Source organism: Megalops cyprinoides, chromosome 12, assembly GCF_013368585.1.
Source record: "Megalops cyprinoides isolate fMegCyp1 chromosome 12, fMegCyp1.pri, whole genome shotgun sequence".
NCBI lineage: Eukaryota > Metazoa > Chordata > Actinopteri > Elopiformes > Megalopidae > Megalops > Megalops cyprinoides.
Window position 1 is genome coordinate 7397599 of NC_050594.1, and position 12856 is coordinate 7410454.

General features: G+C 46.3%; 1 protein-coding gene across 1 annotated transcript; it reads left to right on the forward strand.

The window, feature by feature from the left end:
• Positions 1 to 1202: 1202 nt before the first annotated feature.
• On the forward strand, positions 1203 to 11504 carry tedc1 (tubulin epsilon and delta complex 1). The gene is made up of 9 exons (XM_036542191.1): positions 1203 to 1623; positions 2319 to 2382; positions 3891 to 4096; positions 6374 to 6546; positions 6581 to 6898; positions 6987 to 7221; positions 8217 to 8303; positions 10141 to 10353; positions 11145 to 11504. The coding sequence occupies exons 1-9, from the start codon at positions 1492 to 1494 to the stop codon at positions 11502 to 11504; spliced, it is 1788 nt and encodes a 595-aa protein (XP_036398084.1). The 5' UTR covers positions 1203 to 1491.
• The last annotated feature ends 1352 nt before the right edge of the window (positions 11505 to 12856 follow it).

Below are 12856 nucleotides of genomic sequence, written 5' to 3' on the forward strand. Positions count from 1 at the left end.
AGCATTCACAGCCATATTGTCTACACTTTGTAATATGTTTTCACCCCTTTACATATACATTCTTTTATGAAACAACATTTGCACAGGTATAGACAATAGAATGCTTACCTGTCTGGAAATAATGCAATATACCAACTTGATGCATCATATAATTGGAACACTAAAGACCAAGATAGTATAGCTGATTTACTGTTTCTTTAAGCTTGAAGTTAGCCTCCATGCAGCAAAGACTCAGCTGGGGGGATAAAAAAACATTCAAATGAACTGTCCTTAGCACTTAACTTAGTATCTTACTGACCTCTGTAATACTTCACGATAACTTCTCTTTGCATAGTGATGCACTTACAGTATTTGGAAGTTGCTGTGGGTAAGAGCGTCTGCCTAATGAAGTAATGAAACTAATAAATAACTGTCCTTTCTTGGTATTTTAATATTTTCCTTTTTTATACATCAGAATAGATGGATATGGTTCTCGTGTGGGGGTTCAGTACAATTAAAGGGTAAATGTGCTGGCAAAATGAGCTGAGTAATTTGTAGGTACTGGTGTTCCTCTGAGCTTGACAGAGGCTCAATTCCTCATTAAAAATGATATGCTGAAAATTTGGCAGGACTCTTTGGTTAGAGAGTGCCGACACCGATATGGTATCTAGACAGGTGTGACATCACGGGGATTGATGTTGTACAGCAGACAGGAGGAAGTGATGGTGATGTGAAAAAAGATCAGGTCTACAGGACTGAAAAAATGCATACATAAAATCAGTAAATATGATAAAGGTTCATGCCAACACCGAACGGAAGGAATGAACCATGTGTGAACCATGTCTGCATATTAAATGAAAGACAACATGCATATTTTAAGGATGTTGGGCACTATTCACCTACTAGTAATGGAACTTCCAAGAATTTCGAATTACTGGAGAGGAATCAATTAATTGCGTTTCAGAAAATCCACATTACTCGAGGCAAGAACAGGGGCATCTAGCCAGCTGCGATTCACATTCCAGCACAGGAGGTGGCGGTAATGCACCTAAACATTGTTTAATAAGTGCCAGATGAACGCAAAATGACGAAGAAGAAGGTTTACCCACTGAGCAGTGCAAGAAACCGGATAAGCTCAGTAGCCCGGGAAATTTGGGTCGTTACTGCGGAAGTATCACCGCATTGCCATGACGACCACGTCTAGACACAAATTGTCAAAGAGCCAGATATTTCACCACTGATAATTTATATTTTAGCTATTAGCATTTGTTAGTCTTTCCTTGAGAAACACAACCGTTAGAGTGGGCTAGTACGTTTCGATGTGGTAGATTTTACACGCTTGTTAATGTAAACAAACTCGAGGTCTACCCAGTGAAAGGTTGCTAGCGGTACAGTGAATATCCCAATTTAATATCTCTTGTTTCAGTGTCCACCGGGGAAAATGAATAATTGTGAACGCAGCTAAGACGCTGGCTGTCGCTGAAGAGTCTCTACGTAATATTCACTATAATAATGCAGCGTGGAAAGAGTGTGAAAGTAAAAGAAGTAATTGAATCGCTTTGCAAACTTCTCTCTGCGCTGGAGATAGACTCCGTCCCTGGTGCAGACACCTTCAGACGAGCCAAATTTAACAAAGAAGATGCGGTAAGTTTCAAAAGTCTTGCTGGGTAGCTAACTATGTCCAGTTGTTTAGTGATAGCTAGTTAACGTTTAGATGACGATCTAGTCATCACGTTTAGACTACAGGTTAGCTAGCTAACTTGTTAGACCAACATACTGCAATACTGGGCTGCAAAGACAGACAAAATTCATTCCCGGGTAGATCAGATGACGTTGACCCTTGTAGCAGCCCGCTAAACAGCTGGCTGGCTAAATATTCACTGGATCTTGTGAATGTACCATTGGCACAATCCTATAGCTAGCTGCACCTTCAGCTGTACCTGTAAGACGTTGCGACTGTAACGCCTTACATTAATGCGATTCAGTACACTTAAGATGGACTCGATCCATTTAAAATAAGTCGTCTTGGATGTGGTGATCACTTCATTGGGCCGGTCGTGAGAACCATTATAGGCTGCGAGGTGGTCTACCTGTAGCTCGCTGCTGTACCTGTGAAATGGATCGCAGCACCTCACTTATCTGAATGAACGATCCGTTTTCATTGCTCCATGTTGTTCTGACTACTCTTGTGAGTGCATATCTATTAGTCTTTGGATTCAGAGATAAATATAAGATAAATAACTCTATGTTTTTGGGATATATAGATTTGAATGGTTTGAACTTGTATCCTGAGTAGCAAATGCAGTGAAGGCATGAGGCGTTTTGGCTGTCTGTTGCAGGTGGATGACCTGTGGACGCTGCTGTACAACATCCTCTCGAAAGCCGTGCGGTGGGAGTGTTCATGTTCAGTTACATATTCGCATGATAAAAGTAAGAATACACTCTAATATTGTATTTGAGCACATTATTATTATTATTATTATTATTATGAGTAGTTGTAGTAGTAGTAGCAGCAGTATGAATAGTAATAGTTGTAGTTTAGCTATTTGGCAGACACTCTTATAAGACTGATATGAATGTTTGATACATACGTCACTACTAGTAACAAGACACAGAGACATCAATAATATAGGCTGCAAGAACAGTCTGAATTACAGTGAATAAGCATTATTCGGGCAGCGGTGTAGCTTTGCGGACAAGGAGCAGGACTTGTAACCAAAAGGTTGCCAGTTCGATTCTCTGCTGGGGCACTGCTTTTATAGCCTTAGGCAAGGTACTTAACCCAGAACTGCCTCACTAAATATCCAACTGTAAAAATGGGTAACATGTAAAACATTGTAGCCTATGTAGGTTGCTTTGGATAATGTAATGTAAAAGCAAGGTGAGAACACTCTCAAAATAGCAAATATTATTAAAAAAACATAAACAAGTACCCATAATTATCCTTTCGCCCATCATAATGTAACTGAATGTAGGGTCTAATAGTGATCTGTAGAAGCAGCAGGACTTTGGAAATAACAGTACCAGTGTCAGCGAATCAACAGAATGTCAATGGTTACAAAAAAAAAAGTGTCTTTGATCTGCGAACTCAATTAAACTAAAGGTCAAGGGTGCACTTACTTGCGCCGCAACTCCCAGAAGTTCAAAATATTACAGTTTATTAAATCATGAGGAAAAACAACTAAAGTGCTGACTTGTTTTGGAGCACAGGGTCCTCTGTCAAAGGAAAGTGTTCTGAAAAGCATCAGCACTTTAGCCACGATTTTTGTGGTTTAATATTTTTTAACCTCTAGAACCTGTCTGTCATGAAGTTCTCCTGTCTCACCTTTGTGTCAACATGAACTTAAGTCATATTGTCTCAATGGAGACCTACAATGATACATATTTTGCTGCTTCTGTTACTCCTTTGGCAGACCTGCCCAGGTCGCGGTGGATGTGAAGCTGTACAATGATCTGTAAAGCTACCTGACCTTAAGCAGCGGTCAAAATAACACTCTCACTGCATCACAATTTGAGCAGCAGCAAGTATTATTAGAAGCAGATTAATGCGCTGAGTGGAAGAGGTCTCTTGGTACTTTCCACTTTGTACGCTAACCCTCCAGCAAGAATGTGGAATGACTCAAACCGATATTCGTTGGGAGTGTTACTTTGACCCTTCGACGGAATCGTGCTTTTGTTACATGGTGCCAAACAGTGACTCACGAGCACCGCATACACAGCTTACAATTTCCTACATGTTATCCATTTATGCAGCTGGATATTTACTGAAGCAGTCTGGGTTAACTACCATACTTGAGGGTGCAAGAGCAGCAGGAATCGAACTGGCAACCCGGGGGGTTTTAAGCCCTGCTGATTAACCACGGCATCACACCTGGTTGTTCCTGTGCTTACCTGTCCTTGTTACGGTGCAGGTGCCCGGGCCAGGCTGGTCAGCAGTGCACTGTGGCAGTGTGGCTACCGCGCCCAGTGGTTACAGGGTGGGTGGAGCCTGATGGAAGAGGTGGGGAGCCGAGAGCTCTTATTGGCCTTAGGCTGGGTGATGTCATCAGGAGGCCTGCTGGAAAGCCTGCTGGCAGAGATGGCCTCTGGACTGGAGACACTGGCAGCACTGCCAGGGGTGAGATATTATTATAATTAGTATTATTATAATCAGTGCTCACAACGTGTCAGCCGATGTAGAGAATGAGGGGTTTATTTTAGCCAGTTAAACTACATAATTAGATGGTCAGATTGAGGAAACCATATTGGGGATTTGGCCAGCACGGTGGGGAAACCCCTGCTATTTTCTGAAAATTGCCTTGGGATCTATAATGACCAGAGTCAGGCAGAACCTGTCCAACATCTTATCCGAAAGGTCGGGTGTTTTCACAGCTACGAATGACCCTACTGGAGATTCATTGGCAAAGCAACTGGAATAATGAGATCATCATTGCTTTTTTAGCAGTGGCCTTCATAACAAATAGTTCATAAAGCCTAAATAAAGAATGCATAATACCTTAATACCTTAGCAGATGTAAGCAGATATGTTTTATGGCAGCTGGTATGGAGTAATATACCAGGCATTCACCTGCATGGTTTCATTTTTAGCATGCTGTGTGCTGCCACACTACAGAAGTTGATAAAGCACTGCAGTTTTTAAAGAATGCTTTTGCAATTTAGCAATGCCATGTGTGTGAAGCCGAAATGCATGCTTTATGAGCTCCATATTCAGCAACACTTAACAAGATTAATATCTCCTGTAATGAAAACTGAATTTACCATTTGGGGATAACTACCTGTAAGTGAATATTGACTGATATTACTGCTGCCACGGTCCACAAATTGCTCTCTTCCTCATTAGAGGTATGTTTGATTGCTGTGTTTTTTGGTAAAGACTTTCTCGTCACTGCCTCAGTCCCCAGAGCAGAGGAACTGTGCCAGTTACACAGAGACAAATCACCGTCTCCGAGAGAGTAAGTGTTAAGAAGCTGTGCTGTTGGTGAATTTGCATTACGCCGTGACTCCAGCAGGGGGCAGTGCAGCTGTGCTGGTGCTGGTGATGGCGAGGCAGTGCTCCTCTGCAGCCCACAGACATAAAGCTGACTCAGAGAGGGAATGCACTCCATGCATGTGCTCAACGCCTTCACAGAACACCACCAAAATTAGTAACTGTGTTCCTTACGATCCCTGGCTGCCCTGTGAAGAAAGTCACGAGTTCCAGCACTCTTCCCTCTATCCCTCTCCCCAATCTCCTTCCCTCTCTCCCGCTTCATGTCTCCCTTGCCCTCTCTTCTTCCTTCTCTTTCTCTCTCTTTACCCCTTGCCTGTCTTCCTCTCCTTCTCTCCCTCCCATTCCCTCTCTCCATCTCCTCCTCGCTCTCCCTCTTTCAATCTTCTTTCCCCTCTCTCCTTTCCTCTCTCTCTCTCTCTTTTTCACCATTCCCTCCCACTCCCATCCTCCTTTTTTTCCCTCCCTCACTTCCTATCCCCCCTGAACTTTGAGGGATAGGTTGACAGGCAGGGAATTCAGATCTTCTGAAGTGAACAGCGTGACAGATGTCAAAGTGAAAACCAGGTGCTGGCAAAAACAACAACTCTGCCTTGCTGCACTGCACTGAGTGGGGCAGGGTGTGGGGAAAGGGCAGGTCAGAGGGTGGGGACGGGGCGGGGGAGGGTGTGGAGCGGGGCGTATGAGGGGGGGCGTGAGGACAGGGCAGGGGGCGAGTGGGTCATTTGTGACCGTCCTGATTCCAGCAGCAAAGGTATTGCCGAAAACCTTCGCACACATTTAGCTCCTTTTGCTCCCCAAAGTGCCGACTGAATTAGAACCAGCCTGGTACATTATTCAAGGACTGAGCCGCGCCGTCTGTATCACCCTGATTAATGCAAGCCAAGCGGTGACTTTTCTCTGTGAAAAATCCGGGCTGTTTGAAATGTCACAGCCCTTATTCAGCGCGGCGGTCTTTGTGGGAGGAGAGGGCAATTAGGAGGGCAGAGGGGATGGAGGGATGAAGGGAGGTGAGGGTGGGCGGATGGATGGATATGACAGTAGGTGAGTATGAGGGTGAGTGGGTGGGTGGGAGGATTATGGGGGGGGGGGGGGGGGCTGAGGGGGTATGAGGGCAAATGAGCGGGAAAATGTATGGGTAGGTGGGTGAATATGAGAGGGGATGGATATATGGATGGGTGGGTAGATACAGGAGTAGGTGGATGTAAGGGAAGGTTGGGTGAATATGAGAGGATGGGTGGTTGGGAGGATATTTGGGGGGGGGCTGGGGGGGTATAAGGGTAGCTGGGTGGATATGAGGGGGCTGGGTGGATTTCAGGATGGGTGGATGTGAGAGTATGAGAGGGAACGGGTGGAGTCGAGGGCAGGTGGGCCGATGGAGGAACGGCTCTGCCCTGCGCCTTTCAGGTCTCTCTGAGCGCGGCGGGTGGAGGGTCAGTGGAGCGGCCGCGGCAGGCGGAGCAGTGGGAGGGGGCTCTGAGGAGACTGCAGTGGGAGCAGGGGAAACTCAGGATCCTGTGGAGGAGCCTGCAAGCGGCACAGCGGGAGAGAGCAGCGCTGCTGCACCAGGCAAGTGCACGGTGTCTGCGTCATCACCACCCTCTTCATCATCAGGGTCATCCTCATCATCACTATTACCACCACCACCATCATCCTAATCAGCATCACCAATATCATCTTCATGACCGTACCCGTCTTCATCATCTTCTTAATCATTATCACCAGTATTATCCTGATCACCACTAATACCACAACCATATTCATCATCAACCTCAGCATCATCAGTGTTGTCCTCATCATGACCATTACCACTGTCATTATTATCACAATCGTCATCAGTGGTGTCATCTTCATCATGACCATTACCATCCTCTTCATCATCCTGATCATCAATAGTATCATTCTCATCAACCTCGTCATTGTTAACTACCTGCAAGGCACTATACAGAAGCAGTTATTTTAAAATATTATTGCTGTTAGTGTTAATCTCTGTTATCCGTTGTTTGCTCCCATGTTATAGTCCCACAGAGAGTGAGAGCCACATTTTCCCCTTCCTCCAGGTCCTGTCCTCCAGCAGCGGCCCCTCTGCCCCAGACCCAGACCCCCCCACAGGCAGCGCTGGCCAGAGCAAGGTGACCGACTTGAGCCCGCCCCTCCCCACAGCCCTCACCACAGAGCCCCCACTCTTCTACATCCTACCTGTGGTTATCTGTAAGCCGCACTGTGTGTGCAGGAGACCCTTGCCATTCATCAGTGTACGGCTCTCGGTTTTGAATATTCGCACCGGGCTGCACTCCCTGTTTCCAGCTCTCTCCTCCCATGCTGCAGAGCTCCACGCCACTACCTGTGTCCCTGTATATGTTTGACATAATACAGGTGTGTATTAGATTATTATGCAAAAAACACATATAAATCACTTGTTTATTACATTATTACACTACATTACTAATGTTTGTGCCAGGAACAAATCCTTCGTTGCACATAAGTCTGTTATCAGTAGAGTACTGGCAGATTTCCCCATTCAAGGGGATCTCAAGAGCGTACCACCCCCTCCGGCGAATGTCCTGTATCTGGCCTTCACTGGGTCCAGAAAAGGGACGGGCCGCTTCCACACTCAGAGAAGCAGAGTTGAAGCTCTTGGGTAGAGAGACCGTTTCACTCTGAAGACGGGTCTGTTGGTGCCCATGTGTTTCTCAGGAGTTACCAGTGTGCATAACGGTTCCTGGCAGCTTCTGTAAAGACAGGAAAGAGATTCAAAGGTTTCCAGTCCTCTCTCCATCTCTCTTTCTCCCCTTCGCTCCTTCCCTCTGAACTTCGAGGGGCAGGTTGACAGGCAGGAAGGTAAGATCTTTGATGTATGGTGACAGATCTCCAAGTGAAAACCAGGTACTGGTAAACAAACAAACAGAAAAAAAAAACTGCTCAGCCGTGACACAGAGATCTGGGAGCACAGGTGCTATGGTGAGTGAAATCGGCAAGACGCTTTGAGATTGAGAGAGAGAAGGAGGAAAAAAAAGGAGATTAAGAGAATGAGAGACTTGAGATGGAGAGAGGAGTAAGAGAGAGAGATTGAGAGAAGAGAAAGAAACTGGGAGATGGAGAGTAGACTAAGATAGAGAGAGAGAGTGAGAGATTTGGAGAAAGGGAAAGAGTGAGAGGAGCCAAGAAAGAGTGAGATGGAGAAATTAAGACAGAAGGAGTAAGACAGTGAGAGTGGACATATCTGGAACTAAAATGTCCCGTTTTACAGGAATTGGAGCGGTTACGGACAGAGATTCGGCTGCTGGAGATTTACCTGGACTGGAAGCACCTAGAGCCCCTCTTCTGGAGCTGGATGGTATGTTCCTCTTTTCATCTCAACAGCTTCTGTACAGTCTGACCCCTAAAACTGTTTCTGAATGGAATGTTCCTCTTTTGCACCCCTAAAAGTAATGTTAGACGGTACATTCCTAGCTTGATTTGAAGTACCTCTGTTTAATCTGACCCCTAAAACTGGTGCTGAATGGTGTGTTCCTCCCTTCATCTGAACTACTTCTGTTCATTCTGACCCCTGAAACTGGTGCTGAATGGTGTGTTCCTCTCTTCATCTGAACTACTTCTGTTCATTCTGACCCCTGAAACTGGTGCTGAATGGTGTGTTCCTCTCTTCATCTGAAGTACCTCAGTTTACCTCTGGCATCAGTTCTATCCCCAGCTTGTGTACCTCACTTGCTCATAAAGACACAAGAGGCTCTCACCTGGTCCCTTTCAAAAGGCTTTTTTCAACAGGTTGGGAGAGAGATTTAGTGCAACAGAATGAGTGCACAACATAGGATTTTTGTCAACCCTTTGATACAGAAAAGATCTTTAAATTTGCTGTTTTTATCTTTAACCACCAGGCCTGTACTGTGCATGTAAGAAACCCCATGACACTGAGTGATTCAGCAACAAGCCCCATCAGAGTTTTAATTTCCTCCGCCTCTGTGGAATGGACCAGAGTTAAGTGAAGTTATAAAGAATTTATTTAATGGCAGAAGAACCCCAGTTTCAATGAGTGACACTCCATCTCTCATTAAGATCAATCAGGAACGATGCCAGTATTCACGTCTGAAGTACTGCTCTCACAGACCTAGATTTACGAGTGTTTCCTACGGTTTTCTAAAAAAGGAAATGAAACCAGATTGGCCAATAGTTGGTCTGTGAAGACAGGAAAGAGATTGAGAGATTTCCAGCACCCCCCCCCCCCCCCCCCCCCCCAAAAAAAAAAAAAGAGTGTCCTTTGGGAGGGTGGACCTACATGAATCAGTGATGTAATTTCTGTCTGTAAAGTCTGTAAACTGAATGCTCTTAAGAATTAATGGAAAATTGACAAGCTACATTTAAATGACTAACAATATGACAATAACTGTCAACTGAAGCGTTTTTAAGAGAAACAAAAGAAAACATTTCAGAAGATTAAGAGCAGCCTTTTTACATTTTGCTCTACATTTATGTCTCTTTAGCTTTAGACAGTTAACTTTGAATTCAAACTGAACAAATAAACCTATCTTAACATGGCTAACAGTGCCAGCAAAGAGCGATCTATTTAAAAGATTACAGTGCTGCTGTAATTTTTACAAGGCAGCTCAAGCTCAGAGTCACTGCCATTAGCTCCGGAATGCATCCTCCAGCGCTCCGGAATGCGTCCTCCAGCGCTCCGGAATGCGTCCTCCAGCGCTCCGGAATGCGTCCTCCAGCGCTCCGGAATGCGTCCTCCAGCGCTCCGGAATGCGTCCTCCAGCGCTCCGGAATGCATCCTCCAGCGCTCCGGAATGCGTCCTCCAGCGCTCCGGAATGCATCTTCAACGTCTTCTCACCTCTCTAAATTACCTGGGGCTGGTGATTTGACCCAAGAATTGATCTGCACAGGAACACCATTACAGAAGTTGTTTAAGTCTGACAGGAAAGATTATTCTGACCTGAAGAAAAATTAGTGAGGTTACAGATTTATAAAGAAAAAACTGCCTAAAAAAAAAAAAAACAAACTCTGAGGAGCTTCTCTTTTTTTAGAGATTTACTCAGAATGTGCTTATATAGGAAATGATAGCAAATGTCATGTTGCCTTCTGGTTTAGCGTGCTACCTAGTCATTAACACACATGCTTTCACTGTGAAGTGTCGCACCATGTGATTAAGTTCTCTCTCTGCGTACTGTAGGAGAGCGTGATTGATGCCAAGCTCGCCGATCCCTCCCCGCCCTCACACACCGGTCCTGTTGCTATGGCGCCAAAGAGTGCAGGCGTCGAGGGGGGCTGTTGCCAAGGCGATACGGAGAGGAGGGGCCTGGAACGGCTGACCAAGATGCTGCTGATGCTGCGGGTGGGACTGAGGGCCGTGAGGGCGGAGCGGGGAGACCACGCCCCTCCACGGGTGAGTGGCCAGCGGGGAATCCCCTCCGCTGTCAGTCAAAGCTGGGTTACCTCAGTCGCACTGATGACGAGGGCGTACGTGTGAGTGCGTCCGTCCGTCTCTGACACTAAGCTGGGCCTCGTGTTTCCATGTTTCTCAACTCACGGAAAAAGAAGACAGGGTTTATTTCTCAATTCCGATGGCTCACAGATCCAGCTCTGTCATGCCAAACACGAATTACACTTATTTTTGCCTTTGACACGGAGCAAAGAACTCACTGCAGACCCATTCTGTCTGCGTAGAGCTGGTCGCCTTGGGTGTAATTTGGTCAGCTTTCTCTCAGTTATGGCTGCTGTGGTTCTATCAAACACCACCGCATGAAATATTGAAGAGGAAAAGACAGACGCCGTGGGGAGGTGGTCTCTAACTCTTGGCTGGTTTGTGGGTCAGTGAATCGATCTGGTTAGCACCCAAGGCTAAATATCCGGTCATTAGTTATTGAACACAGCCGGCAGCGCGCCCGTCGAATACAAACCATGTGTAATGAACTCTCCAAAGCTTTGTCTTCCCTGCAGTTAATAGCATTAACAGGCGAAATTAGAGTAGGGGATCGTTGTGTGCTCGGGTCCTCTTCGGTGACGCACTGCCAGGACTTCTCAAAATGAGCATGCGCATGCCCTGGCAGTCTCTGCCCGCTCAGTGTGGGTCTTTCCTCATCTTTCTTGTTGCATGTTTAGTAGTGACCGACACCACAGTGCCAGTGTCACAGAACCTCAGTGTCTCATGCCTTTTGCTTCCCTTTTCTGTGATAGGCCAGACACCGGGATGTGGGCGCGGTCACAACCTCAGAGAAGGCGGAGATACAGGAGAGGGTGGGACGCAGACTGCACGACCTAACTGAGGCCTACGCCTCCATCCCTGCAAGCGGAGGCTACAGGCTTCGCCTCCAGGAACACCCTGCTCACCAGCCTCACAGGCCCCGGAAACCCACCTCCTGTCAGGCAGACCACCAAGGCGAGGCCCAGGCTTCCACGGTCATCCAAGAACTGAGAGAGAAAGAGGCCCTGTTGCTACGGGAACTGGAGCGATGGAGGCGGGGCCACAGGGAGGAGCTGCAGGAGCGAGTGAGCGGGCTGGAGGGCGTGGTTCTCATTCCGCCCCTGAAGAGATGAACAGTGCCCTGTAACATGTAATGCAATGATCACCTACATTAATCATGCCTAATGCATCTGTAACATGGCATGGTGCTTTGCCATCAAAACTGCAAAATAAACATACTTTAAGACTGTAAAGTATCTATAGTCAATAACTGTGTGTGTGTGTGTGTGTGTGTGTGTGTGTGTGTGTGTGTGTGTGTGTTGTGTGAATAGGAGGAACTTGCCCATTTAGTCCACTTAACTTCAGTGTCCCTCTCCAGTGATAGGGACACTGTGCTGTAGAGGGTGCCATCCTTTTTATAACTTTGATACTCAAAACAGGTCCTGAGTCCATGAAAGATCTCATGGTACTTACCGAAACTGTGCGGGGTTGTTAACCCTGATGTCCTGGCCAATTTCCCAAACTGGCTCTTTGGATCCGGTAATCATCCTCCACTAACTGACTGTCTTTGCAGCCCCTTACATTCCCTACTTCCCCACCTTAATTGTTAATAGTCAATGTAAATGAGAAACAAGCTCTCATTTGACCTTCCTGGTTAAATAAAGGTTGAATACAAACTGGCAATAAAGTGTGGCAAACGAGAAAGTAAACAAGCACAGTGAAGGCGTTGTGAATAGCGCGGTTGTTGATCACAGTCGGACATCAAGAAGTCGTTTGCTTGCGTTCCTTCATGCCTTTAGTCTCATGCATGCGTAAACAGGCACGTGTTTCTGAAGTGGGTCGTTTTCCTATGAAGTTATTAGAAGTAGGCCGCATCCTTTCAAACTTTAATCACTCTTCTAAGCCAAACTCGAAGCGGCGATAATGTCACGGGTTTTGTGTGAAATACGTGCATGCTGCGCCTTTGGAGCCCAGGTTTTTTCCGTGCGTTTTCCCGTCTAGGTTTTTGAATTTATGCTGAAAAATTTATAATGAAGACCGAAATACGACCGGCAACTACCGACTTGGGAGGCTTTGAAACGGCAGGATTACCAGCTTAAAGGGAGGAGTTTTCTGAGAATGTTTGCCTTCTCTGCAATTTTCCACGGGATTAAAGCGATATGTTAATATGCCGGCTTTGAGGGCCACGAAGAACCGTAACAAGATTCGGTCTTCATTACAGCCGGCGCCAGCCCTTTTCATGCCGGGGAGCTGGAGGAACATGTGTAGTGCAGATGGTGCACAGCGCTGCTTAGATCTGATAACAGGATCTCATGCACCGGTGCACGACCAGCATGTTGTCTGAACTGAAGAGTATATTCCTCCTTTCAGGATGGGTTTCGGGGGTTGTTCTTGTCCACTCACGGCTAGCCTGGGGTGTGGCCTGGATGTTCAGGCTCCTTTGCATTGTGGCTATATTATGTTGCAGTACATTTGCTTAGCAGAT